The 27,135-nt window shown below is 40.7% G+C and overlaps 15 protein-coding genes across 15 annotated transcripts; all 15 read left to right on the forward strand.

Moving 5' to 3' along the window:
* Positions 1–277: 277 nt before the first annotated feature.
* On the forward strand, positions 278–2,425 carry LSM04_006289 (uncharacterized protein; the record flags this gene model as incomplete). Its single annotated transcript, XM_067335651.1, has 1 exon — positions 278–2,425. One exon carries the CDS (start codon positions 278–280, stop codon positions 2,423–2,425), a length of 2,148 nt encoding a protein of 715 aa, XP_067186633.1.
* A 416-nt stretch (positions 2,426–2,841) lies between these two features.
* On the forward strand, positions 2,842–3,981 carry LSM04_002884 (uncharacterized protein; the record flags this gene model as incomplete). Its single annotated transcript, XM_067335662.1, has 1 exon — positions 2,842–3,981. One exon carries the CDS (start codon positions 2,842–2,844, stop codon positions 3,979–3,981), a length of 1,140 nt encoding a protein of 379 aa, XP_067186576.1.
* A 383-nt stretch (positions 3,982–4,364) lies between these two features.
* Positions 4,365–5,840, forward strand: LSM04_002581 (uncharacterized protein; the record flags this gene model as incomplete). The annotated part of the gene is made up of 1 exon (XM_067335673.1): positions 4,365–5,840. One exon carries the CDS (start codon positions 4,365–4,367, stop codon positions 5,838–5,840), a length of 1,476 nt encoding a protein of 491 aa, XP_067186568.1.
* Positions 5,841–6,205: 365 nt separating this feature from the next.
* LSM04_001814 (uncharacterized protein) lies at positions 6,206–6,856 on the forward strand (the record flags this gene model as incomplete). Its single annotated transcript, XM_067335684.1, has 1 exon — positions 6,206–6,856. The coding sequence occupies one exon, from the start codon at positions 6,206–6,208 to the stop codon at positions 6,854–6,856; it is 651 nt and encodes a 216-aa protein (XP_067186552.1).
* A 271-nt stretch (positions 6,857–7,127) lies between these two features.
* Positions 7,128–8,102, forward strand: LSM04_008746 (uncharacterized protein; the record flags this gene model as incomplete). Its single annotated transcript, XM_067335695.1, has 1 exon — positions 7,128–8,102. The coding sequence occupies one exon, from the start codon at positions 7,128–7,130 to the stop codon at positions 8,100–8,102; it is 975 nt and encodes a 324-aa protein (XP_067186682.1).
* An 841-nt stretch (positions 8,103–8,943) lies between these two features.
* On the forward strand, positions 8,944–11,262 carry LSM04_003873 (uncharacterized protein; the record flags this gene model as incomplete). Its single annotated transcript, XM_067335706.1, has 1 exon — positions 8,944–11,262. The coding sequence occupies one exon, from the start codon at positions 8,944–8,946 to the stop codon at positions 11,260–11,262; it is 2,319 nt and encodes a 772-aa protein (XP_067186591.1).
* A 629-nt stretch (positions 11,263–11,891) lies between these two features.
* On the forward strand, positions 11,892–12,188 carry LSM04_002236 (uncharacterized protein; the record flags this gene model as incomplete). The annotated part of the gene is made up of 1 exon (XM_067335717.1): positions 11,892–12,188. The coding sequence occupies one exon, from the start codon at positions 11,892–11,894 to the stop codon at positions 12,186–12,188; it is 297 nt and encodes a 98-aa protein (XP_067186561.1).
* A 751-nt stretch (positions 12,189–12,939) lies between these two features.
* Positions 12,940–13,401, forward strand: LSM04_008040 (uncharacterized protein; the record flags this gene model as incomplete). The annotated part of the gene is made up of 1 exon (XM_067335728.1): positions 12,940–13,401. One exon carries the CDS (start codon positions 12,940–12,942, stop codon positions 13,399–13,401), a length of 462 nt encoding a protein of 153 aa, XP_067186664.1.
* A 535-nt stretch (positions 13,402–13,936) lies between these two features.
* On the forward strand, positions 13,937–16,807 carry LSM04_009071 (DNA mismatch repair protein MutS; the record flags this gene model as incomplete). The annotated part of the gene is made up of 1 exon (XM_067335740.1): positions 13,937–16,807. The coding sequence occupies one exon, from the start codon at positions 13,937–13,939 to the stop codon at positions 16,805–16,807; it is 2,871 nt and encodes a 956-aa protein (XP_067186689.1).
* Positions 16,808–17,469: 662 nt separating this feature from the next.
* On the forward strand, positions 17,470–18,309 carry LSM04_004026 (Alpha/beta hydrolase fold-1; the record flags this gene model as incomplete). Its single annotated transcript, XM_067335752.1, has 1 exon — positions 17,470–18,309. The coding sequence occupies one exon, from the start codon at positions 17,470–17,472 to the stop codon at positions 18,307–18,309; it is 840 nt and encodes a 279-aa protein (XP_067186595.1).
* Positions 18,310–18,788: 479 nt separating this feature from the next.
* LSM04_006506 (uncharacterized protein) lies at positions 18,789–19,610 on the forward strand (the record flags this gene model as incomplete). Its single annotated transcript, XM_067335763.1, has 1 exon — positions 18,789–19,610. The coding sequence occupies one exon, from the start codon at positions 18,789–18,791 to the stop codon at positions 19,608–19,610; it is 822 nt and encodes a 273-aa protein (XP_067186640.1).
* A 551-nt stretch (positions 19,611–20,161) lies between these two features.
* Positions 20,162–21,211, forward strand: LSM04_001880 (uncharacterized protein; the record flags this gene model as incomplete). The annotated part of the gene is made up of 1 exon (XM_067335774.1): positions 20,162–21,211. One exon carries the CDS (start codon positions 20,162–20,164, stop codon positions 21,209–21,211), a length of 1,050 nt encoding a protein of 349 aa, XP_067186554.1.
* A 588-nt stretch (positions 21,212–21,799) lies between these two features.
* Positions 21,800–23,638, forward strand: LSM04_002156 (WD40 repeat; the record flags this gene model as incomplete). The annotated part of the gene is made up of 1 exon (XM_067335785.1): positions 21,800–23,638. One exon carries the CDS (start codon positions 21,800–21,802, stop codon positions 23,636–23,638), a length of 1,839 nt encoding a protein of 612 aa, XP_067186560.1.
* Positions 23,639–25,228: 1,590 nt separating this feature from the next.
* LSM04_009120 (Heat shock protein Hsp90 family) lies at positions 25,229–26,206 on the forward strand (the record flags this gene model as incomplete). Its single annotated transcript, XM_067335797.1, has 1 exon — positions 25,229–26,206. One exon carries the CDS (start codon positions 25,229–25,231, stop codon positions 26,204–26,206), a length of 978 nt encoding a protein of 325 aa, XP_067186691.1.
* A 1-nt stretch (position 26,207) lies between these two features.
* On the forward strand, positions 26,208–27,135 carry LSM04_001881 (Heat shock protein Hsp90 family; the record flags this gene model as incomplete). Its single annotated transcript, XM_067335808.1, has 1 exon — positions 26,208–27,135. A coding segment is annotated over one exon (928 nt), but the record flags the coding sequence as incomplete, so codon positions are not given.

The raw sequence follows: 27,135 nt of genomic DNA on the forward strand, positions 1-27,135 counted from the left end.
TCTTTAACGGGATTTGTTTGTTTTTGTTGTTGTTTTCTATTTCTTAGTTCAAGGCTCTTTTTTTACTGGAGGGGTTGGAAGACCGGTGGGTGGTTCTGCGCTACTCAGTGGAGTAAAACAATACGTAGTTAGTGGAACTGGCTTCTTGTGTTCTCCTTTTTCTTCCTTTTTTCTATCAGTGTGTGTGCCTGTATACGTGAATGAGCGTAAGAAACTGGGGAATATAATAATAACAATAATAATAATAACAACGATAACAATAACAAAAAAAAAGAAAATGGTACTGAGATGGGAATCATGCATCCGAAGTATGAAACCTCTATGGTGGTTACCTTTGGCCCGCCCAATTCTTAGTCGCAGAAAAGTCTGTCTATCGAGCAGTATGAATTGCTTTATGGGATCAACTCCGTTGTATTCTTTGCAACGTTTTATGCACACTCCTCTATCCCCTAATTCTACACTATGTGATGAAAATACAACCATGGGTTCTCATTTTGACGGGGATCCTGTATTTTCCTTTTTGTTACCTTTTTCCTCAATGCCGTTGGTACAATTATCGAAGTTACTCCCAGATGAAGTGCTTGAAAAATTAGATAACGGTTTAAAGAATCATCTGAAGCGTTTCCCATCAAAATATCATCTGTTCCGTGCACCAAATGGCCTTTTACATGTTAAACTTATTCGAGGAGCTTCTGCTCAGCGCAAAAATAAAGTGAAAACAAATGTCAAAATGGAGCAACAGCTTGATTTAATATTACATAGGTATTTCCCCTTACCTTATCGCTTTTTTACTTTGGATAGCATAATGAATTCCTTTGAGTCACGAAGTGACGTGGACAGTGAAAGCATTTCTGGAAAAGAGGAAAAGACAAAATCAAAAGGAGAATTACTTGAAAAGGTAAGTCTCTTTGTACGTGAGCGTTTATTTCCAATAAAAGGAGCACAAGTGTGGTTACTTACAGAAGAACACATTATGGATAAATCACTAACAACAACAACAACAGCAATTGGAATGGGGGAGAAGGCGACTGTTGAAGAGCAACAAATTGAGGTAAACCAAGTTAAAAATAAGCTTCAGGCTTTTCGATGGGTTTATATAAAAAATATAGAAGAATTTGATAGGGCTTTGAATCAAATCCGTCGTAATAATTTTGATACAGGATTAAAGAGTGAAATAAATGTAGGTGAAGAGGTTTCTTCGGAAAGATCTGCAACATCTGTGACTACTAAAAGTACCTTTTACGCCCGTTTTGTTAGCCCAGTAGTGGGTACTGCGGAAAATAAGGAAACTGTACCTGATGCATGTGATGGTATCATTGAAGAGTATAATGTGTACCGTTTATGCCGTGCATTAAATACCAAAACCTTTCTACGATTTCCAGAATTACAGGATATCGCTGGTGAGTGGTTAACGCAGCCACTAGCGGCTGTACTGGCTATTGCAGGAGAGGAAAATAAAAGATCCACGGAATCAGGAGGAATTTCTATCGGGCGATCTATTTTTGATTTTGAATATGATCCTCTGGATTCTACTCGTGTTGTGGGTGTACGATTCTGGCTTGATGAGATGCGTTATTTGCCTTCCTTGTACCGTGAAAAAACTATTTCAGAAATGAATGAGGAACTTTCTGAATTGAAGAGTACAAAACTTAAAAATACAAAAAATCTTCCTAATCATGTACGTGTACGTTACCTTGATAGGAGACGTTTGTTGCAACGATGTATTGCACTGCATGAACTTGGTGTTTCACCATTGTGTCATCCTGATGTTCTCGCATACTATGTCTTTGATCTTTTACCATTAGATAATCAACTTGTTCTTGCAGGACATTTACCAAAATTACTTCCAGATGATATTCAACGCATCACTGACGCTCGACCTCGTGCATGGTTAAAACAATATCCACATCTATTTCGATTAGTGGAACATCCTCCAGAATTATTCGTACAACGAGTAGACGTCCCAGCTGTAGGAAGTAAAGGGGATTTAAACATGAATGACAAGAACAATGAAAAGCAAGAACAAGTAGAAAGTCAACAGGAAAAGATTATTATGACAGGAACTTCTGAAAAACAGAACAGTTATGAAGAACAATTACTGGTCGACCCTAATGAGCAACTTCGGTTTATGGTTTCCCTCGTAGCGACAAGACTAGAGGTGTGTAAATCAAGAAAATTACTTCCTTCACATCTACCAAAATTTATTACCACCGAAATACGACGCGCCATTATACCACGTCACTCTGGTGGTATTTTGTCTTATCTGCAGCGTTATCCAGATGTGTTTATTCTTACGTATGGAGTTCACCCACATGAGCCAGTTGTGACGTTAACCCCTCGTTATCACCCTAATCTTGAAAAATCTTCACAAGAAAGTACAGACCCCGTAAATACAGTGAACAGCGTGAAGGAAAAAGAAGAATAAATTATTCTCTGTTTCAGAAACGTGCATTCTATTTTGGATTATACTTGCTACTGCGTTTCTTTCTTTCTATATTTATTTATTTTAGTAGTATCTCTTTTATTTATTTATTTATTTTTATTTTTATTTTCTAATGCTTTGTCACCTCTAACTTCTCTTTATTATTATTATTATTATTATTATTATTATTATTATTATTATTATTATTATTATTATTATTATTATTATTATTTTTCTCTCTATCCATCTTTATATCTTTCATGTACACCCTTGTAAACACGCTCCCTCACCCCACCCAAACCAAAAAGAAATAAATAAAACTAACCTCTCAAAACCATAGGGGCTAAATAAAGAAATCAGAAGGAGGAAGCAAAAAATAAAACAACAACAACAGCAAAAAAAAGGGTTAACAGCATAAAATGATTCCCTCCCCAGCGCCAGCAGTAGACTCAGCTGCTCGAACTGACAATCAATCATCTTTGTGTCCAACCAAACCTACCACACCAAAACCTGCTAAGCCGGATTATTTTCCACTCTCGCGTGTTAGAAAGGCTTTGGGACCAGCTACCTATCCAGGTGCTGCTGCTGCGGAAGATGCTGCTAATGGACTTATAGTGAGCGATGCTTTACATGATGTTACTTTCTACACAGAAGTCAGTAATACACTTCCGGATGCAGGGCGTCCGGTACTTAATTCTGTTTTATTTAGTCAACGACATATTGTTAATGATACTCCTTCAATTGAAGAGGAAATTGCAGCAATAAATGAACGAATGCGTTTGTGGCGTGCTACTCGCCTACAACAAGTTGCTACTGAACGTGAGTACACTCAACAGCAAAGTACTCTTGACGAAAAGGTGGAATCCCGTGTTAGAGAAAGGGAGATGGCCGAGCGTGAGCGAACCCTTCGCCGCATCTCACGTATGATAGATTCTCTCATTCCAGAAGTAGAGAAGGCACTTGCAGCAACGGCTGACTCCACACCTAAAACCCTAGGATTAAAACGGCGAGAAGATTTAATGAAACAATGGAAAGAACGAGAAGAATCACGAGAACGTCTTATTCGAGATATGCGTTTGACAGAACGTCGTTTGCTTGTTGAACGCCAATATCAGCGAAATGTTGATGAAAGAAATTCCCTGTTATCACAACACTATTTTAGTTATATGGAGCTATTGATTGATGAACGCCTGGCGTATCGTCAATTGAAAGAAGCATTTTACAATGAAAAAATTCTGGTTGGTGTAATAGATGATGAAACCAAAATGCGATGCAAACTTGAAAAAAATGAAGAAAATAGCAGACGTGATATAATTGAGCAAGTTTGCAAAATTATTTCTTTAACAGTAACACTACTAGGGGAAAGTGGTGTGGATACAGAACAGACGTTTAAAGAAGTACTCATAGGGAATAAGGCAGAGACGAGTACCACAGAAATAAAAAATGCAGAATCAGCTGAACATGAAGGGAATGCAGAGACTGCTGAACATGAAGGGAATGCAGAGACTGCTGAACATGAAGAAACCCCAGAGGCAACTGATTCGACTGGAGAGATGTAGGTAAATGGAATCATCTTTGTGTTCACTGGTGTGACAAGTAGTGAGTGGATTATGTACTATATTACTGGAACTTCTACAATGTATTTATTCTTTGTTGTTGTCGTTTTTGTTTCGTTATTATTTCTCTTCACGGAGTGTTGTTAAAGTTTATATTGTGAGTGCGTGTTTTTTTTTCCTTTTTTTTGTAGTTATTTGTGGGTTTATTATTATTATTATTATTATTATTATTATTATTATTATTATTATTATTATTATTATTATTGTTATTGTTGTTTTCTGTGTCCATATAATAATATTAACAAAATACAAATCGTAGAAAGTTGTGCAACAGGAAAAAGTTACCGTAGTAGGTCTACTTCGCGTTATTTCTTTTTCTAGTGTCTATGCAAGTACCACCACCACCACCACCACCGCCGCCACCACCACCACCACCACCGCCGCCGTATACTTCTCTCTTTGCGGTTGGTGATTCCGCCTTTTCTGTGAATACCGCGGGACGTGCGCCGCCTGCGTATAATTGTGGTTTGCCTCCTCCATATGATGAGGCAGTCATTGCTTCTCTTCACGAGCCCCCCACCGAGGGCCAACGACCTGCAGTTGGTGTGGTGAGTGGCAATAAAACTTTACAAGAATTAATGGCACTTCAGCAGCAGATTGAACATCTGAGACGTGATGTTCTCACCCGTGTTTCCCCGCATAAATCGTCTGCTGATAACACCTCTACCTCAGCCACACCGCAATCCAAATCTGGAGAGGAAACAGAGGAGTGGAAACGTCTCTTATTCTCTCAGCAGACACAGATCGACGCAATCAGTAAGGCACTACATCGTATACTCGCCTCTCCCTCAAATGTAGGGAGAGGAATGGTACCTCCTTCAAGGGGGGAAAAACATGAAGATAAGAAGGAGCAAAAATTAACACAGAATCAAGAAAAGGCTGCTTCTAGTAAAAGCAGAAAAAATGAAAAATCGAATAATCCTAGAGATTCATCAGTAGAAGTACTAAAAGATGGTGTAGTGGATCTTGTACAACTTTTAACGACTTTTTACAATCTTCCACCTGCAAAATGTTGGCACTGCCGTGAGGAATTACCTAATTCTTTTGGTGAAGAACTTCTTGCACAGGCTATGGGAACTACAAGTCGTGATTTATTGGAACAATACACCTCTTTATTGGTGAAACGCCTTAATGAAGAGTACACTGCTATGGGCGGAAAACGCAATCAAACAATAACACATTTTCTTGGTTTAAAAAAAGATGATGAAGTTTATAAAAAGTTAGGGAGACTTCCTCTTCCTGTTTATCAACAAGTACTGGAGCGGACGCACTTTCCATCCGAGATTCCGGCGTATCGAATTGCTTTCGCTGCCTGTGAAATTTACCATCAAAATCATTTGGTGGGACTCTTATCATCTTCAAGGTTAACATCTTTTGTACCACATTCTGGCGCTGCGGTATCAGCTACTTCAAGTTGCCAATGTAATGACAAAGTTGCAGATATGCTTTTACGTGGTGTACGATTTTTGTGGCTACCTATTCGTTTTCTGGAAGATGAAGTCAGAAGATGTGAAGGACTTGGATTGGCTTTGGAAGCCTCTTCTTGTGCAGTCTACAAAGGTCTTTTCTTGCGTCTTCGACAAGCGATTCAATTAAAAAAATGCCTCAAGGATGCATCATTGTCACCGGTAAGGCACCCACTTCCTGCGGCATGTACGACTGAAGGTTTTCTTGGGGAGATGCGTCGTGTACGCCCATCGTATAGGTTCCTTAATCCATCAGAAAAGAAACAAATTTTGAACGGTGAAGGTATTGGTTTACCCATAATACACAAATTACAGGAACGCTGTGAAACAAGTTAAGACTCATAAAACCTGTGTGATGCAGAGAAAGAAAAAATAAGAGGAATATATATATATATATATATATTATTTATTTACTTGTGTGTGCGTTTGTGTGTTTGTGTATTTGGTTCCTGTGATACCAACAGCGGATGTTTTTTTTTTGTTTTCCGTACATTAATATGCTGAAATTGTTCTCTTCTTGTTCTTCTTGATGGGCTCTTAATCATTCATTATCTCTTGGTGCTTCTTTTTTTTTCTCCTTTTTCTTTAATTCGGTTATTGAACTTGGCTTCCTTGCCTTGTGATCATTTTTTTTTTTTTTTGGTTTTCCTCCTGGAGAGTAAGTAGTGTAGGGGGGAGAAAACAGTCTTATTTGTAGAATAATGCGTGAAAAAGTTGTGCCAATTCCCTTCTTGGGTAAAGAAGTTTCCGCTTGGCTCTACCGTACAACACGTTGGATTCGAGAACATCCTTATCGGGCCACTGGGGTAGTACTTGCTGCTGCTGCTGGTTCCATTTTGTACGAGGTCAATGTAACACATAAGAATCGCATTCCCTCTCCTAATGTTAACAATCATCTTGAATATGAACTTCGGTATGATTCTGGTTCTAAGAAGCAAGCAAAGGATGATGAGATGGCGACAGGAGTATCACACCAGGTGGCTACTCCTGTGGTAAATAGTAAGGGATCTCTTAATGCAGGAGAAGAAAAAAAACGCGGTGCAGCGGTGGTGATGGGAAGTATTGAGGAATTGGAGAAGCTTCTTAAAACGACAGAAGATCCAGAGAAACGTGCTGAACTGCAACGTATTATTGATGGTGAAAAGGAATATTTGAAAAATTTTGGAAATACAACAATGAGGGTAACGAATGGTCAACTTTATGTTCGTGAGCCACACTGGAATATAAGAAATAATGAACGCAATTGGACAATATTGGCACGTGACCAGCAACAACAAAAGGATCATTACTGGTATCGCTTAGAACGAAGTCGTGAAGACGATTTTGCGCGGAACACATATTCTCGCTCATGATTTTTTTTTTCACTCTTGTTCTCCACTTATATTTATTGTAAAACAAAAAAAGAGTTGGGGACAGTGTGTAATCTTTTCTCTTTTTTTTCTTACTGATTAATTATTACATGTGTGTATCGGTTTGACGATCTCCTCTTCCGTACCTCTATATTTCCTCTTCTCCCAACGAACAGACGTGTTGCCTCATACTTCCTTTTTCAAATATACAAATATAAGTATAAAACCTTTTCTTTCTCTCTCTCTCTCTCTCTACAGTGAACTGTCTGCTAGGATGCCTCCACCCCCGCCCCTTCTTCTTTTTCTTCCACTCCGCCGCCCCAACGGCCCATCGCCACTCCCACTTTCACGTTCATTTACACTCCAACACCACCCGCTGCTGGCGGCCTTCCGTCACGTTCACGGCGGTGTTGGCCGCGGCGAACTTTTATATTTAAATCCCAGCGGCTGGCGGCACGACACGCGGGCACTCGGACCTCTTCGTGGACTGCGGCACGCCAGTCAGGCCACATCGCCGGCAAGCGGGCAGCTGCACTACAAGAAATTGTTTCTGCATGCCGTGGGAGACGCCCCCACGTCGGGATCAGAGGCACACCGCCATGCCGCATGCACATGGGCGTACCTCATCCCATCGTTGCTGCGCTGCGCCGAACAGGGAGTGGGAGAGGAACTGTGGAATAAACTCTGTCGCCGCAGCAGCGGTGAGGCGCAGGGAGAAGTAGTGGCGGAGCTTACAGAACAGGAACGTCAGCGACTACGTGATGGACAAAGTCTATTTAGGTATGAACTTCACCAGCGTTTGCCTTTACTAGAAGATTCGGTAGTCTCTGCCGATCTTCAGCAACTATTGGGTTGGTTTTATGTGGCACGTAGAGCATGGGTTCGGTTACCCATAACAGATCAATCCGTCAATACCTCACAAGAGGAAATTACTGTTAGTTGTTTGATGCCAATAGAAGATTCCCTCGCACTATCATGTGGTGTTCTCTCTCGTTTAACTGCTTCGAATGCAACCCGGGATATTATTCCAGGACGTCATCAAATTTACAACATGACGTCTCGAGTGGCACAGTTAACAGATTTTGCTATCACTCGTGTGCATGAGGAGATAAATCTCCTTGCAACTACTAGCAATGAAAAAGGAAGGTCTAAAAGTGTTAGACTTATAGCAAAGGAGGCGAAATTTCGACAACTTTTTGCAGATGAACTTCGGTGGCACAACATACCACATAAACTCTCTCTTTCTTGACTTAATAAAGACAAAGAATAAGGGAGTGGGGCCATGCTTTTTTTTGTTTTTTTTTTTTTTGTTATTATTAGTTTCTTTTTTGTTGTTGAACGTCATAACGAGAGAATAATTCCACAAATGACGAAAGGAAAAATGTTTTGATTTATACGATTCTTTTTCTTCTTCTTTTGATCTGAAGTACTTCATTACTTCTTCTGTGGTTATTTGATATCCCATCTCTCTCTCTCTCTCTCTTTTTTAATGATTTGCAGACTTGTAATATAAAGGTAGCGCAAACAAGACCTTTTAATTTACTTCGTATGTGTGACAATGTCTTGAATAATGTTGTGCCGTTGTACTATATTTATTCTCATTATGTGTAGAATACATGTACATGTATTCGTTTCGGTTGCTTTTGGTTTCCTGTAATACACAGCAAAGCTTTATTAACAAGCCAAGAAGAGAACATCCCATACGAAAAAAAAGAAATAAAACCACACTGCGCTTGTGTTTCTTCTCCCAGAATGGAGGGATCAATATCAATGATATAATGACACAACAGTTAGACCATGAGGGTTTTTATCGTTTGGATGAGTAAAATTCTTTGTCACTGCAGTTTGGAGATTGTAAAGAACAATATATATATATATATATATATGTATATATATATATGGGTGGGGGTTGTCTTTTTGGTTAATCTTACGATAAATCAAGAAATAATGTGAAACTCTCTTGTAGTGTATCTTTGTTTTTTTTTTCTGTTTATATTGATGTATTCGTTTCATATGTTTATAATATTTACTTTTCCACTCTTTCTTCTTGATATTTGTTTTTCTTTGTTTGTTTTAGACCACTTAAAGTAATGTCAGCAGCAGTAATTTACCATCAAGAGCATAAAGAGGTAAAAGATCTCTTGTTTAGAGATGAAAGTATGCGCGTTCAGATGTTCTCTGAACTATCGTTGTTGGTGCTGAGTGCTTTTAATCAAACAGATCAAACAGATTTTCCTGAACCACTCAAATTGAGACTTATGATGCACGTTATGGATGTGATTTCCAAGTACCCTGCCTTGGGTACACTTCTTGTGTGTTCCCCAAGAAACATAGATGCAATTATGACTGGTGTTTTAATGCCGTGGCTTCTTGAAGAAGCATCAGCAGCAATAACAAAAACAATAAGAAGAGAAGGAGGAGGGATACAATTTAACGGTTTGCCTAGTAGTGGGTGTTGGCATACTGTATCAAAAATATACCTATCAAATATCCACAGTGGACCAGAAAATGATGATTGTGGATGTCCAATATGTCCATGGACTCTTCAATGGCCATTAAGTTTTTGGGAATCGTTGCGTTCAGGAAGGATAAGAGTGAACGTATATATTTCAATAACTTCATTCCCAAGTTTTCTTGTATCCCATACAGAATACTTACCCCTTAAACGACCAAGTGACTTGCTGGTAGGAGCAGAACAGTGGGTAGAAGTAATAGGAGAAGTTACGGGAATATTTTTTTTACATCGTGAATCAAATATACCAGAGCCTATGGTAGAACTCCGACCATTACTTTCTAGTCGTGATGGGGTAGCTAGAGAATCTACTATTTGGTTAGATCTTTCTCTTTTACCTTCGTCTGATGTACAAGCTTCAGCAATAGTAGGTGAAAGAATTCAAGCTATGGGTTTTCTAGAAATAACTTCGGATGAGTTAGGGACAATGTTGTATAGTAAAAGTGGTAATAACTCTTCTTCTGGACAAATTATTCTGGAAACTCGAACAATTCGCACGGCTAACTTTGTCTCACAATGGTCTCAAGATCCATTGAAGGTATTACCAAGTGTTCCTAATGTTGGTGTCGCTTCCATGACTTCACCTTCTTTTGCCAATGAAAATTGTTTTTCCATTACGAATGAAGAAAATGAAATGGTTGCCCTTCTTCAGGCAAAATGCAGCTGGGAAAGTGTGGCAGGTGCAGCTGCATTTGCTTCAGCAAAAAATATAGGCGGATTTAAGCAAGATCATAGTAAATTTCATCCACAAGCACTTTTCGCAGCTTCAAAAGTGTTTGTATTACCGACATCACTTTGGGCTGCTATTGGAATTACGCTTACATCTGCAACAGTACCAGATGGTACTATTGCAACTTCAGTTGTGGGATCATCAGATATTCTTTCTGTTTTACAGACTTTTTTATTGGAGTTGGGATCTGAAACTAATTTGGTATTACCTCTCTTACATGGTATGGAGAATACATTACTTCCTATGTATACAAGAATGAATGTTTCTCAATTATCTATTCCTATTAATGTTGAAGCAGGACAACGTATCGAAATGGTACGTGGAGGATTACTTAATGCAGCATATAAACGAGTTCTTTTTGCTCCTTCCTTACATACGGTTACTCCATCAGCTATACATGCTGTACAAGGAGTTTTAGAGGAACATGAACATGTGGTAATTCGTGAAGGAGGACAACGTCTAGTTTGTAGAGCCACAGGTTCTATTATTGTCATTACTCAAGAATTACAACTTGTACAGAATCGTCATTTATTTCAATTTGTAGAAAGAGGGGATGTAGTCGTATCTGTCCCTTCCTCTTCTTTTCTTCCTGTACAAAATCAAGCAGAGTTATTGCTTCAAATGTTCCCCATAGTTGGTGAAAATGAAGATAGTACTGTATTTGATTTTGTTGATCGTTGTACAAATCAGTGGGATACATGGTGTAGATGGGCACTTACTCCCTCTGTAAATGAACCTTCTATTCCTCAACTCTCTTCCGCATGTGCTGCGTTACTTCATGCATTTTTTCTAAGTGTTAAAGCCAACTGCGCCCAAGCGGCAGATGCCAGTATGATGACTAGTTTAGTGAAGTTTACTTGGGCTCATGCACTTATGCGTCAAAGATTACACCAGAAATCTTTAAACAGAAAATTTATGACAACAGATTCATCAATTTGTCTTTGTCGAGTAATAAACACTAATAATGATAAATATACTGCTCTTATTGATGCTATAGTGGCAATTGCTCTCTGTGATGCATCCCTGAAGTTTATTGGCGGTATATCCCTTATTGGGGAACCTTCTGTTTTTGATTCAATAACTGGAAACGGTCAGTTTGATGTTGTGCAGTTCGCAAAACAACTACATGAGTATCTTCTTTCTACAGTACCAGGGGAAGCAATGTGAGAAAAAGAGGGGGGAGGAAGTAGAAAGAGTTAAATACTTTTGAATTTCAGTTATTGTTATTGTTGTCTTGGCTTTCCTCTTTTTATATACATTTATATCTATTGGTTCTACGCAAGAACTGACGTACAGACAGACAATCGGGGGACATTTTCTCTCCCTCTCTCTCTCCCCCTTTATTTGTCTATATCTTGTTTCTTTTCTTTATTTCTTTTTCCTTTTACTATACTTGCTTATTTCGGGGGTTTTGGCTGGGTGTGGGGGATGTCTTTCATTTGATTTATCTGCTTCTATTTTGTATTGCCTTCATGCATCTCTCTCTCTCTCTGTGTTGGTTTGGGCCAATGATGTGTGAACTACTGGGAAACATTCTACCCATTATTGTTCATATCTCTTGTGATTTCTCTTGACTGTATTACTACGAGTACCCCTCTTCTATCTATCTATTTAAAGGGAAAACTAAAAAAAAAAAAAAATAAACAGAAAAAAAAAAACAGTAAAAGAAAAGGAATCCAATAATAAATAAAAACGAAAAAAAAGGAGAAAAGAAAAAACAACCACAACACCAAAAACAAAACCAAAAAAAAAACACACACATACATAAACATCTCTAACCTGCTTATTTACAAGTGATGTTCGGTCGCCCGCCCCCGCCGCAGGCGAAGTGGGAGGAGATGTACTTCTACCAGCGCCTGCACCACCTCGTCGACCACGCCGCCAACTGGATGGTCGCCCGCCTCGACTGGTGGCTCCCGACCGTCGCGGCCGGCATGGCCCTCAGTCTTTTCGTCCTCAGCGGCGACCCCGTCGGGGAGGGCGGGGCGGTGGTCCTCCCAACACTCACCCCCGTCGTGCGTACACCCATCTTTGGCATGCAGCTGCCCGAGCGGGAGGGACAGCCACAGGAAGAAGAGGAGGAGGAGTTTTAGAGAGGAGGGAGAAAGAAAGAAGGAGAATTGTTTTTTTTATTATTTATTTTCTTATTATTTGTCTTTCTTCGGGTTATACTTTCTTGGCTCATAGATTCCTTTGTTTCTGTCTGTGGTCATATGGATTTTGGTCTCTAGCAAGGTGGAGAAGGAAAGTTGTACAAAAGAAAAAAAAAGGAAAGGAGGGGTTTTGTGTATGTGCAATGACATGGCATCTCTTTTTTCTTTTTTTTTCTTTTCTTTTCTTCTGTGGTCTCACAGATTTTTTTTTTGTGTGTTCTGCTACTCTGTCGTCGTCATGTGTATGTGCTTTGTGGTGTGATGATTCCACCTTGGCTCTGCGCTGGTAAGAACTGTTTTTCTAACGTAAAAAAAAAAAAAAGCAAAGCGAAAGAAAAGAGTCACTCTTTCTTTGCATCGAATAATTGTGGTGCACACTCCTTTATTTCTTTTAGATAGAAATAATACTTTATGCTTCTTTTATTTCTCAGAAATGTCGTATGCCCCACTTTTTTTTCTTTATTTTTTCCACTTGTGGCTTGCTTTTATTTTGGCCACTTTTTCTTGTTATTATTTTTATCCTCCGTTTATGAAATACAGGAAGAATAGTTCCAGACGAACACATCCCACACAAAAAGAAAAGAAGAAAAAAAATATATGGGTGCTCAGCAATGGGTGTTAACGATGAGGGGATCCACAAAAGCACGTGAGGGTCAACAGTAACAGCGAAATCGAATTGGATTCCACTACAATGAGAAGAGGGACGTTAGCTGCAAGAGATGATGAGGTAATGGGAATGGTAGTGATTAGTGAAGAAGCAATGGTGAACAGTGAGAGAGAAAGTTGTTTTTCCTTCGCTAAACAAGGAAAATTAAGATGGTGTTCTGCAGTTATTTTGGCGGTGTATGTTATTGGTACATTTGCCGCTATTATTTTGATTGCAGTGTTTTCTGCGCATCGTATCCCACCGCCCATATCAAGTGATACGCATTATAATAGTAACGTGAATAGAAGTCTTGCCTTCACCTCTTGGCTTCCTTCCTGTGAAACAGTTAAAGAAGGCGAACCATTTATCTGCGCAACATATGTAGACTGTGTAATGCTCAGTACTTCTTGTGCCCCCTCTGATATCTTGGACACTATGCAGTGCCAGACTGTGGAAATGAGTATGACAGTGTGCCAACGCGTGTGTGTGTCAGTTCCCTTATGTTGAAAAGAATTATTTAAGAGTATTGTGATTTTAAGAGCGTTTTCAATATTGACTTATGGCAACTATGCCTCATATTATTTTATTTTGTCTTAGTTTGCCTTTTCATCTCTTTTATTTTACCTTCACTGTTCGGATTGTACGAGGTTGTGATTACAAGTAGTGGTGTTGTTCCTAATAATGGGATAATGCTTTCTTGAGATTTTTCTCTGCTCTTTGATGTTTTGTTTTATTTTTTGCTTTATCAGTCTCTGACATGATATCTGTGCTCGTTTCTTTTTCCCTCTTGTTAATTTGTTTTGCGGTAACACATGTGTGTCTATGTGTCTGTTGCATTTATTATGGTTTTCTGAGATGGCCCGCCCCACCCGTTGTATCTCCTCTACTTGTCTCGAATACATCTATGTATGTATGTATAACTCTTCTTCCCTTATCATCTTAATGTTTATGACTCTAGCGAAAGAAAGAAAACAAAAAAAAAAAAGCACTCTTTTCAAGAGAAAGGAAAAAAAGAAAAAAAAACGAAGAGCAAGGAGAAAGTATGAGTGATGAAAGAGATACGCCGGTGTTACAAGCTTTCACTGCTGCAGGTGGTGATGACAAGACATGTGTACGACTCTTTTCCCGTGGTTCCTCTACACCGGGATGTTACGTGCTCGGCATTTGGGCCAGTTTTATTGCCCGAGAGTACATCAAATCCACTGCTGTACTAAAGAACTGGGGTGGACTGGATGTAGTTACTGTGAATGATACCATTGCGAAGGAGGTTATACGAGATTGTCTCTTACGTCGTGGTGTCTCTGTGGAGTATTACGAACGTTCACCTGGTAGTTCACCGTATGTATGTGTACAGCGAGGTTCACCTGGGCATATTGCCGATTTTGAGGCAACTCTCTTTTCGTTCGAAGATGCAGAAATCCAACTAATGGCTACTGGTGCGCTTGTGCTTGAGAGTAGAGATATTAGTAGTGGAGGACAAGGTGTTCGTGTGGGATTTGCTGCAGTTAATACAACTCTCCGAACGCTAACGTATGCGGAATATCTTGATACTCTGCAGCTAAACAGTCTTGATGCACTAATGGCACAATGCAATCTAAAAGAGTTAGTCTATTGTACCAATCGTAATGGTAATAGTAGAAGTAGTAATGGTGGAAAAGGGGATAAAATTCTTGAGGGACGAGAAGAATCTTTGCGAGCAGTTAAACAACTATGTGAGCGAGCTAATATTACTTATCGTGAATTATATAGGGAAGGAAATGAAGTCTTCTCGAAAGACAAGCCAAAAAAACAAACTATGGGACATGAAAGTGGTATAATAAAAGGAAATTTGCTTAATGTACTTGGAGATATTCTTCGTATACCAGAGGATCGGTTTACCCTTTCTAGTTCTCCATTAGCATCACGTGCACTTGAACAACTTTTACCTTTGGTATTGGATCCATTTGATTCAACAAATCATCACGCTTTTTATTTAAAACATACGATTCCTTCTACTTTTATGAAATTGGATGCTGCTGCGATTCAAGCTTTACACATTGTTCATCAAAAACCAGAAGCTCGAGGATCACTTCCTACCTCTGTTTATTCATGGTTGAATCGATGTTCTACTGGTATGGGATCTAGAATGATGCGACAATGGCTATTACAACCTTTACGCAATGTTGATGATATTAACCAACGACTAACTCTTGTGGAAATAATGGTAGAAAATCCTATTCTACGTGACACGCTTCTTTTACAAGTTTTGCGACGATGTAGTGATATGGATCGACTAAATCGAAAACTTCAACGTCGAACTATTGCTTTAAAAGATATGCAATCTATTCTTAACTTTGTTAATACAATCCCTCAAGCAATTCAAGTTCTTCGAATGTATCAAGGTGGACGCAACAGTAAGTTACTTATGGATGAATATATTGCTCCTCTAGAAGATATTAATGAACATCTTACAAATTTACGTACACTTATAGATGCTACTGTAGATCTCTCAGATGAAAATACTGCTCGTATAAACCCTGAATTTGATGATGATTTAATTACATTGGAAGATCAAAGAAAAATTCTTTCTAAATCTATTGATGAAGAATATCGACGTACAATGAAAAAATATCAATGGACAGAGAAACAACTAAAATGTGAATATCATTCATCCTATGGTTACGTCTTTCGTGTAACACGTAAAGAGGATCAACAGGTAAGGACAAATAAAGAACTTATTACAGTAAGTACATCTAAAGATGGTGTACGATTTGTTTCAGAACGATTATCTTTACTAAGTGAACAATATAAAGGTATCCGTAAAGATTATGATATTCGTCAACAAGAACTTAAACAAAAACTTGTAGAGACAGTTGTGACATATTTACCCGTTCTTGATGATGCAAAGGAGTTAATTGCTGCATTAGATGTTTTTGTAGCGTGGGCATTAGTAGTAAAAGATTCACCACGACCCATGGTTCGACCTATGGTTCGCCCTCCTTCTAATGAGGAAGAACCAAGTAATGGAAGTCATGAGGATGGTAGTGGTAACCTCCTTACTATAGTAGATGTTCGTCATCCACTTGTTGAACTCCGCCAACCCAGCTACACCCCCAACACGGTACATCTCACCAATGATGCGAATGCCCTTATTATTACAGGTCCCAACATGGGTGGTAAATCCACGTTTATGCGTAGTGTGGGTATATGTGTGGTGCTGGCCCAGGCGGGTTGTTTTGTGCCGGCCTCCTCTGCCGCTCTGGTGGTGCGGGATGCCGTTCTCTGCCGGGTGGGGGCGATGGACCACCTCGCCCAGGGCCTCTCCACCTTCATGCTCGAGATGCTCGAGTCCGCGGCCCTCCTCGCCGCCGCCACCCCCAACGCCCTCGCCATCGTGGACGAACTCGGGCGTGGCACCTCCACCTATGATGGATTCGGCCTCGCATGGGCCATCGCCCAGGCAGTCGCCGTTAAGGCAAGGGCTGCCCTGCTCTTCTCCACACACTTTCATGAGATGACACAGCTCGCTGGGCAGCATGCAAACGTGCGGAATGTGCACTTTGGGGCTGACGTGGATGCAGGCAATAATGGGACATTACGCTTTTCATATAAGCTGGAACCAGGACCATGTGGGCGCAGCTATGGCTTGTATGTGGCACAACTCGCTAACCTTCCCCAGGAGGTAGTGCAGGCGGCCAGAAGAAAGGCCGCAGAATTGGAAGACTTTGAACAGGATGAAGAACAGCAGCGGGCCCACGCACGTCTTGCCTCTGCATCTCCAGAAATGACTGATAGAGTCAAGTACTACGCGAAACGCATTCGTGAGTTAGAGAATGATAATAAAGAGAGTGGCAAAGACAACGGGGTAGCACGACAGCAGCTCCGTCTCGAAATTCAGCAAGATCCATTGGTTTCTCCACTGTTTGGGAACTAAAGAAGAAATTAAAAAATAAGTCTATTTTTTCTTTCTTCTTCTTCTTTATTAATTCTCATTACATTCGGAATTTTTGCTATTTATCTCACTGCGAAGCTATGCTACTATTGTAGACACGTTCCATAGAACGAAACTAAAAGGCTATATAAAGAAAAAAAAAGTGAATCAAATAAAACATACATACATTTATATATATCTATAGAGCGAGAGAGGGATAGGGAAATAACGATACAGTATGAGGATAGTGTTTCTGTTCTTGTTTTTTTTTTCTCAACTCTTTATACGTTGGATACAGTATGCGAAGTGAGAAAAAGAAGTGCTGTAGGGTACCAATTGGAAAAAATAAAGTGAAAAATAAAAGGTTCCCTTATTATTATTATTATTATTATTATTATTATTTATTCTGGGTATGAAAGAAAAAATAAATGTATTTTTTTTTTCCTTTATTAACTTCTGTTTACCTTTAAATCGTGCCAAGAAATGTGTCTTTGTTTTCCACTTATAATCGTTTGCTTTCTTGGTTATTTGTTTACCATTATTAAAACAAGGCGAAGGAAAAAAGTACAGAGGGGTTCCCTATTGTTTTATTTTTAAACGAATTAGAGGTAGAGAAAGATATATATATATATATATATATAGAGGGAGCGAAAAGAAGAAGAAAAATGATAAAGCGTTTTGTCTTTCAACCTCCAGGTCCGTTACCGTCAGTGGATTTAATGAGACGCTGTAGCCTTATGTCTGTCGTAAAAGAAGCAGATGCGGATATCTACTATATACACATCAAGTGTCCTTCAACATCCGTTATTAATGCTCCAAAAGGGGAACTTTTTACTATTCTTTATCATCATGGAAATGCAGAAGACTTGGGTACATGCTATGAGAGCTTAGTTTTTTTGTCACGTGTTGTTGGTGTTGATATTATTGTGTATGACTACTGTGGATATGGTTTTTCCAAGGCGCGCGGTCGAAGCGCTCCAAGAGAAAAAAGCGTTTACAAGGATGCAGATGCCATGTACACTGAATTAACAGAACGTTTACATATTTCTCCACATCATATTATTCTCATGGGTCGTTCAATGGGAGGAGGGCCTGCCTGCTATTTGGCGCAAAAACATCATTCAAGTATAGGTGGACTCATTTTGCTATCAACCTTTACTTCTTGTTTGGGAGCGGTAAGGTGTTCCTTTTTGAGGTACCTGTTTGTTAAAGATATGTTTCCCAATAAAAAGTTTCTCAAAAAAGTAGATGATTGCCCAATTCTTATATTACATGGTACAAAAGATGATGTGGTCTCATTTAGCTGCGCAAAAAAATTGTTAAAAATAGTTGAAAAATCGCACCGAATTCGTAACAAAGGGGCAAACGTACATCACTATTGGTTTGATGGTTGCAAACATAATGATATTGAATGTAAAAGTGGGATTAAACTCATAAATGTGATTTCACTTTTTACAAGCTATGTTTCTAGTTACAGTAGTACGAGAGAACCTATCGCCCAATAAAATAGATAGATAGTATTCTCTACGTGTATTTGCGATATTGTGTATATTCATTTTGTGTGTGTGTATGTTTTTTTCTTTTTTTTTTTTTTACGAGTGCATTCAGAATTTGACATAAGCATTTTTTCCGTCTTAAATCTTCGTAACATGTTATATATTGCTTCAATTCTGTTATTGCTACTCTCTTATTGAAACAATTACTTGATAAGAAAAAAAAAAGAATAAGGATTTATCACTTTATACCTATTTATTAATCTTTTTTCTTTCGTAATCACCGTTTCTCGTTTTGTTTAATTATTTGGAAGGTGCACGGACAGAATATATATATATATATATATTAATTATTTAGACGAGTTAGTACATTCCTATTCTTCATTCTGCGTATAGCACGAGGTAAAGAAGCGCGGAAACTGTAGAGTGTTAAAAAAGGAAAAAAAAGGAAAAAAAAGTATAGCGAAAGAAAAACGAAAGGAAAAAAGTGAATGATACCCCAACTTATTCGACGATGGGGTCCTTATGGGGACCAGACTCTCCCACCAGTCCTACGGGGAGGTCGAGGACGATCCCAGTCGGCTGGAACGGGGCTCCCCGCCGTTCCTCACGCGAAGATCATAACAGGGGGAAATAGGTCCCCCGCAAGGGAAGGAGTAGGACCCTCGCGCGTAGACCTCATGATTCTCCCACAGGAGGAGATGGATGTCATGGTAGAGGAAGAGGAGGCGAACAATACTAGTGGGAATCGCGATGCGGATGATGCGGGTGTGGATTCAAACTCATTGGACTCGCTTTCTTCTTCATCGAGTGCATACATGCGGCATCACCGCTATGAGGATCCACACACCGCCTACCAACTTATTTCAGACCCATATGACCGACATCGCGAGATTGAGCGGCAGCAACGCTTCATCAGTGACAGTAAAAGACTCGGTCGACCATTTATTCCAAGTGGCGGTAGGGCGCTGGAGAAGCCAACACGGTATTTATTGGGGGACTGCGTTGCCGCGCTTTACCGAACTGTGGCACGAGACTGGCCAGAGACCGATCCGATGGTAATCTCCACCGCGGAAGATCTAGTTGTGGTTTATATGAAGCGAAACAGGGTGCGCAGTACAGGGACAGTCTTGCGTTATATGAATGCATCACTTAAACGAAGTGAAGCAGTGCGGACTTTTGGTTTGCAGAAGGTTCCAGAGGGTTGGGATGTCCTTACAGATGATGGTCACATTATGTACACCTTTAAGCCACCATGGGTACGTCAACGTCGGTTTCTCCCTGATCATTTTGTGGTGCGTAAGGCACATTAAGATATATATTTGGGATTTTTAGTTCCTAAATTCAATTTAGAAGTTTTTGTACTCGTGACTTATTGCACCATTTGAAGAAGCCTATCTATAATTATTATTCGTGACAAATATTATTTGAACCTGATTGAAAACGTAAGCAGGAAGCGGGAAACCGAAATCTTGGTTAATGGTGTTACGTTACAAGTAAACTCTATGCAATTTTATTGACGTAACGATACCATATGTATGAGCAATATTACCTTTATATAGTCTTACATCCACAATATTTTTCTTTTTTTTTCTTTGTATCTCAAGTGTTATAGTTGTATATTCCACAAATAAGATGGAGGTTCATCTGCATCGTTTATTATTATTATTATTATTATTATTATTATTATTATTATTATTATTATTATTATTATTATTATTATTATTATTATTATTATTACTAGATCTTCGGGTGTTATAATTTCTTTTTTTTTTTGTTGTGCTTCGGAAAGAAAAAAAACTCTCCTTCTATATTTTGTCTCTTATTATTCTTTTTTGACTTATTATTACTCAAGGCCCCGCCTATGAATCCTGATGCGAGGCCGTTCATCCCCACATTTGCCCGCTCCCAAAATCAACGCCAAGTGTACAGCCGTGCTGCGTTAAAAGAGATTGAGCTTTCAGTTGTTGAGAACATTCGATCGGCTTCTTTGGCGAAAATAAAATTGATTCCACCTGCTCCAGTGAACTTTGTTAGTCTCGTAAAACTTCCTAGTGCTCTTGAGTTTCTAAATGTGGATCACGTAGTAACCCTTGTTAGGAGTGGAGAGTGTAGTACTAATGCTAAAACACCTCTTTGGAGCTCTCGAGTTCAGCCTAACACTCTGAGTAGCAGTACTAGAAGTGTTTTACCACATCCCAATCAATGCCAAGATGGCTTGGAAGGTTGTCCTATCATACAGGAGGTTATATCCTCTGCAGTGCGAAAAGCAGCATCTAGTCGTCTTGGGGCCTTATTGCTTCAATCTGGTGATGTTGTTTTGGGTCTTCTACAGTTAGCACTTGTATTCGAGGCACGGCAAAGCTCTTTACGACTCCGTTTACTGGCTGAACAACATCCTAATGTGGTAAATCGCATCAAAGAGTATCTCTGTGGTGAAGGTTACCATCTACCGCTTCCTAGTGTCATATCCCACGAAGATTGGCAAACTCTTAATTCTATTTTAAAGTTTGACTGGATTCGTGATAATCGCACACGAATCTTTACAGAAATATCTAAACGTTGGAAAAAACGACACACTCAGTTTGAGCAGTTTGTGCATTTTTTTGAATATCGTGATGATCGTCCGTTACATCCTGTGAAAAACATGCTTACTCATTCCACAACACCCGTTCTAGTTTCTGTGCTTTCTGGTGATGTAATGGCAGTAGTATTGCTCGCACGACTTGGATTCTTTGTACCTCCCGATTATTACTGGGATATATTTTCATTTTTTGCTGAGTCTTTGTTACCAAAAAGTAGTGATGGAGAGATGTATAACCTTATGCGACATCTCTGTCTACACCTTGCTGAACGACAACAGGCACTCCGTGGAGATGTATTTAACCCCATTCTTCCCCCTCAGAAGAAGTAATAACCGATGTTAGAATGAAGAAGAAAAAAAAGATTAAACACAAAAAAAAAAGACAAGGATGGCAAAGTGTATTACAAATATGGAATGAAAGAAAAAGAGATAATTCAAGTCATCTGATCTAGTGGGGACAGAGTGGGGGAGGTGGGATGGGAAGAAGGAACGTAACAGATCAAGTTATGACACATCTAAGCGAGTGTGTTTTTTTATCCTTGGTAATATTGATGACCTTTGGAAGCTGTTTGCTAATAGGTGTGATGTTATGCTTTGTCACCCATGGGGAGAATTGATGTTGCTTTTACCGCACATTAATATTTTTTACAGTATTACTTCTCATTTTCCATATTTAAGTAATTTATTTATTTATTTCTATTTATTTTTTTTTTTTCTGCTGTCGACGGTTTCACTTTTTTTTTCATTTCCTTTGATTTTGTTCTACTCATCTTTTATTCTTCACTTTATAAGAACAGAGGGAGGCAAAAAAAAAAAAAAAAAAGAGAGAGAGAGAGAGAGAGAGAGACCGTGCGTGTGTACGTGAGATATTTATATTTGTATATAGAAAAGAGAGGGAGAAAGAGAAATAGTGGCGAAATGCGGCAGTGGGCACAGGCAGAATTGGATTCCACACCATCGGGACGACCTTCCGGTAAGCGACGATCGCGTATTGTTGGCAGTACATCCCTGCAGGAGCTATCAGCGAATAACTTGCAAGTGTTCCTTCGCTCACCCGGTAGCGGCAGCGGCGGCTGTGTAGAGGACGATGATGACGAGAACGTACCACGCGTGCGTCTCTCACGACACATTCCACAGCGTGAAGTAATGGATATGGCTGTTTCCTCCTACAACCTCACCGCCACGGCAAGGACAAAAACAACCAACATAATAACAACTACCGCCACATCTACCATATCAACTACCGGAGGAGGAGGAGGAGGTGGTGGTGGTGGTGGTGGTGGACGTTCACTCCCACTCTCCGCCACAACTTCATACTCTAGCGCTTTCTCAGAGTCCTTTGTTTCTGACGATTCATCCTACGCTACATCCATTTACAACGAAGTCCTTGCTGAGCAGTTGAGTAGTGAGAGTACACAAGGTAACCGCAAGATTGGTGGAGATGTACTACGTTTTGATAATATATGCGGTGTTTATAATCGTAAAGGATTACCAAAATCTGGTGTTCCTGTTAGTAGTAGTAATTGTGGAAGTGGAGGTATGTCATCTCGTAGTGATGGTAATGGTAACATATATGAACGAGGTACGGGCAGAATTATGGGTCAGATGTCTAACCCAAGACTGTTGGATGCCTCTCCAACAGGTAGGACGCTTATGCTAAAACGTCTAAAGCCTTGTAAATCTACGCCACAACGAGTACTTTTCACTAATCCTGAGAGAGTACTTGATGCACCGGAATTTCCAGGAGATGCCTCCCAACTTCTTCATTGGGGAACTAATAACAAACTTATCATAGGTCTTAAGAATTGCCTCTATGGATGGAATTCTGAAACTTCGCAGGCTTCTAGAATTGTTCAACTACAGGAAAATATGCAAATTCGTGCAGTTCATTGGATACACAAATGTACATGCACTGCACTTGTCTTGGATGAAGGTACAACGGCAATTTATGACTGTCGTAGAGAAGAATTTTTGCGAACACTTCGGGTACAACTTCCATCTGGGGCAGAGTTTACCCATCTTGCTGTGAATGGCCCCCTTCTCTCCATTGGCAGTAGTACAGCTTGTGGAGGTGTATACATATTTGATCTCCGTGCGAAACAAGCCTTGATTTCAGTGTATGAGGGTCATACCAGTGGTATAACTTCCCTCAACTATTGCACAGAAGAGCCCTTCTATTTGGCTTCAGGAGGAGCAGACGGTGCGGTACGTGTGTGGGACGCACGACGCAGTAGTTGTCCACGCTACACCTTTGACAAGGTCCACCGCGGCCCCGTAAATTCTATTTTGTGGAATCCCGATAAACGTAGTAAGATGTACACTGGAGGGGAGGATGGTATGCTGTGTTACGTAGATACACATGCGCCCATGATAAATCTGCCATCATCGATGCGAGGTGATGAAGAGGGAACTACCACAGATACACACTTCATCACGCGAGCAATTAACACGCTATATCCCATTAGCGGCATCGTATCACCTCAAGGAGTAGGTGAATTGGCAACATCCCATCGAGGAAGTGGACAGATTCAAGTTCGTCAAACCAACAAATTTCATCTTATCGGTACACTCAGTTCACCAAATTGCGAAGCGGACATTTTATGCTTAACGCTTGCACCTGACATGGAACGGATTTGTGCTGCTCAAGATGAGACATTGAAGTTTTGGCGTGTATTTGGTCCAGCTATGCCTTTGCAGCGAACCAAAAGTGCCACACCACCGCCACCGGTTTCACTACTGGAAGAGGAACTCCGATAGATATTTTAACAGATGTGTCACCACCCTTACCCCTCCACATCTGTTTATGCATAAAAGGGAAAAAAAAGAAAAGAATTGTTTATTATGTTTGGTATGTACTTTCTTCTATATATATTTTGTTATTGCGTTTTTGGTAATTTTTTTTTTTTAGACGTGGTATTATCTCTTCGCCATCCCTACATTGTCTCTTTTTTTGTCACTGAAAGACACACACATCCAGATGGAACAAATAATTCTTAACTTCATTTTATGTGCTCACTAGATCCATACCCCACTATTTTCTCACCTGTACACACTCTACAAAAATTTTTATATCATAACTAAACCTGCGTGTAGGGCAATTGACCCCTCTAACACAAACTGCTGAAACCAACAAAGATACATCAAGCAACTAATAAATGATGGAAGTGGGGGAAAAGTAGAGAAATTGGGAGAAAAAAGGGCTATAACACACTCATGCCCGTTTTCTCACGCCGATAAAAACTTTTTTAAATTCTGCAAAATCCATAATGAATAGCAGAAAACATAGTAAGGTATACCGTTCCCAAATGTATCTCTCTTTAATAAATGCTCCTCATTTATTTTCTCTTCTTGCTTTTTAGTATATTAGTACAAGCTTTCAGAAAAAACAAATATTACTCACAAAGTAACACGTACATCATCTCTGGCGTATACCTCCCAATACAAGCAAATACGTAACTATCGACATACATGCAACTAGGAAGAAAATCGACGAAACCAATGCACTAAAAATAATTCAGATGCACGGTAATCCGATAATATTTTCGATTCATTACAACACTAACCAAGTAAAAAACAAAACAACGGATAGTTGAGGTCCAGGAAGGAAAAAAAAAATAAAAAAACAGATGAATGCAAAATCAAGAAATGCAACATAAACCTCTCATCACTATTAAACGACACAGAATCGTCATAAATGTAAACGAAACTTACTTAGGTAAGAATGGCATGTTTGTGGTGCAATTAAGGGGTCGTATGTTTTTGAAATGAGATATAAAGCAAGGTTCGGTATTCTTACCAAGACAAACGTCAAAACTTACATAGCGTCAAAATATCCCGGGTATCACATCATTTTTCCTCTACCATTGTGTAAAAAAACGACTATTGGATATATCGGTGAGTCCATAACAAAATAAATATCGTTCCCTTCTGCTTTTGCATTTGTGGGTAAAGAAGATGTTGTACACCTGCCTCTATTATTATTATTATTATTATTATTATTATTATTATTATTATTATTATTATTATTATTATTAATCTGCCACTTGTCTCTGTGTGTGTCCTTGTGCCGCCCTCTCCCGCTCTGCCATTGGCAGGACAAAGAGCGAAGGGAAGGCCTATTGTCGTTGTGGCTGCCTTTTTTTTTTTGCTGCTACTGTCGCTTGCGGTGCACCCGGTTTTCTCTCTCTTCCTCTCTCTCTTTTGTTTCTCTTTTCTTCTTTTCTCTGTGTGCTTTGGTGACTGTTTTACTGCTTGCCTGCACCACTTGCCCCAGCATTCGTAAAGCTTTTGTCCTTAACAGGAAAAAAAATACAAACACAACATAATCCCCAATCAACCACAAGAAAAATGGCGGAGACGTTCGCGTTCCAGGCTGAGATTAATCAGCTGATGAGCCTGATAATTAATACCTTTTATTCAAATAAGGAAATTTTTCTTCGTGAACTGATCAGCAATGCGTCTGATGCGTGCGACAAGATCCGCTACCAAAGCCTGACGAACCCGGCAGTCCTCGGCGATGAGCCACACCTGCACATTCGTGTGATCCCTGACAAGACAAACAAGACGCTGACGGTGGAGGACACTGGCATCGGTATGACCAAGGCGGATCTGGTGAACAATCTGGGCACAATTGCGCGCTCCGGTACAAAGGCCTTCATGGAGGCGCTGGAGGCAGGTGGCGACATGAGCATGATCGGTCAGTTCGGTGTTGGTTTCTACTCGGCATACCTTGTGGCAGACCGCGTGGCTGTTGTGTCGAAGAACAACGACGACGACGCATACATGTGGGAGTCATCTGCCGGCGGTACGTTCACTGTGACGGCGGTCCCAGACTGCGATCTGAAGCGCGGCACGCGCATCATCCTGCACCTGAAGGAGGACCAGCAGGAGTACCTGGAGGAGCGACGCCTCAAGGACCTCATCAAGAAGCACTCCGAGTTCATTGGCTACGACATTGAGCTCCTGGTGGAGAAGACCACGGAAAAGGAGGTGACAGATGAGGATGAGGACGAAGAGGCCGCAGCCAAGAAGACGGAGGGTGAGGATGGCGAGGAGCCAAAGGTGGAAGAGGTCAAGGAGGACGAGGAGGGAGAAAAGAAGAAGAAGACCAAGAAGGTGAAGGAGGTGACGCAGGAGTTCGTGGTGCAGAACAAGCACAAACCACTCTGGACACGCGACCCGAAGGATGTGACGAAGGAGGAGTACGCCGCCTTTAAAACCTCTCGAACAACTGGGGGGGCCCCCCCCTCGCGACCAACCCCTTTTCTGTGGAGGGACAGTTGGGTTCCGCGCGATCCTCTTTGTGCCGAAGCGTGCGCCATTTGACATGTTTGAGCCAAACAAGAAGCGCAAAAAAACAAAGCTCTACGTGCGCCGCGTGTTCATCATGGACAACGCCACCCCCCCTCCCGGAGTGGCTCGGGGTGCGCGGTGTTGTGGACAGCGAGGACCCCCCCTGAACATCTCACGTGAAAACCTGCAGCAGAACAAGATCCTCAAGGTGATCCGAAAGAACATCGTGAAGAAGGCACTGGAGCTGTTCGAGGAGGTTGCAGAGAACAAGGAGGACTACAAGAAGTTCTACGAGCAGTTCGGAAAGAACATCAAGCTGGGTATCCACGAAGACAGTGCGAACCGCAAGAAGCTGATGGAACTTCTGCGCTTCCACAGCTCAGAGTCTGGGGAGGAGATGACAACACTGAAGGACTACGTCACGCGCATGAAGGAGGGACAGAAGTGCATCTACTATGTGACTGGTGACAGCAAAAAGAAGCTGGAGACCTCTCCGTTCATTGAGCAGGCGCGGCGCCGCGGGTTTGAGGTGCTATTCATGACGGAGCCCATTGATGAGTACGTGATGCAGCAGGTGAAGGACTTCGAGGACAAGAAGTTCGCATGCCTGACGAAGGAGGGCGTCCACTTTGAGGAGTCCGAGGAGGAAAAGAAGCAGCGAGAGGAGGGAGAAAGCTGCCTTCGAGCGGCTGTGCAAGACGATGAAAGAGGTGCTGGGAGACAAGGTGGAGAAGGTTGTGGTCTCGGAGCGCCTGGCAACGTCGCCGTGCATTCTCGTGACGTCAGAGTTTGGCTGGAGTGCGCACATGGAGCAGATCATGCGCAACCAGGCGCTTCGCGACTCGAGCATGTCCGCGTACATGATGTCAAAGAAAACAATGGAAATCAACCCCTCTCACCCCATCGTGAAGGAGCTCCAAGCGTCGTGTGGAGGCGGACGAGAACGACAAGGCGGTCAAGGA

This window comes from Trypanosoma melophagium (assembly GCF_022059095.1).
Source record: "Trypanosoma melophagium isolate St. Kilda chromosome Unknown ctg7segment0, whole genome shotgun sequence".
NCBI classification, from domain to species: Eukaryota; Euglenozoa; class Kinetoplastea; order Trypanosomatida; family Trypanosomatidae; genus Trypanosoma; species Trypanosoma melophagium.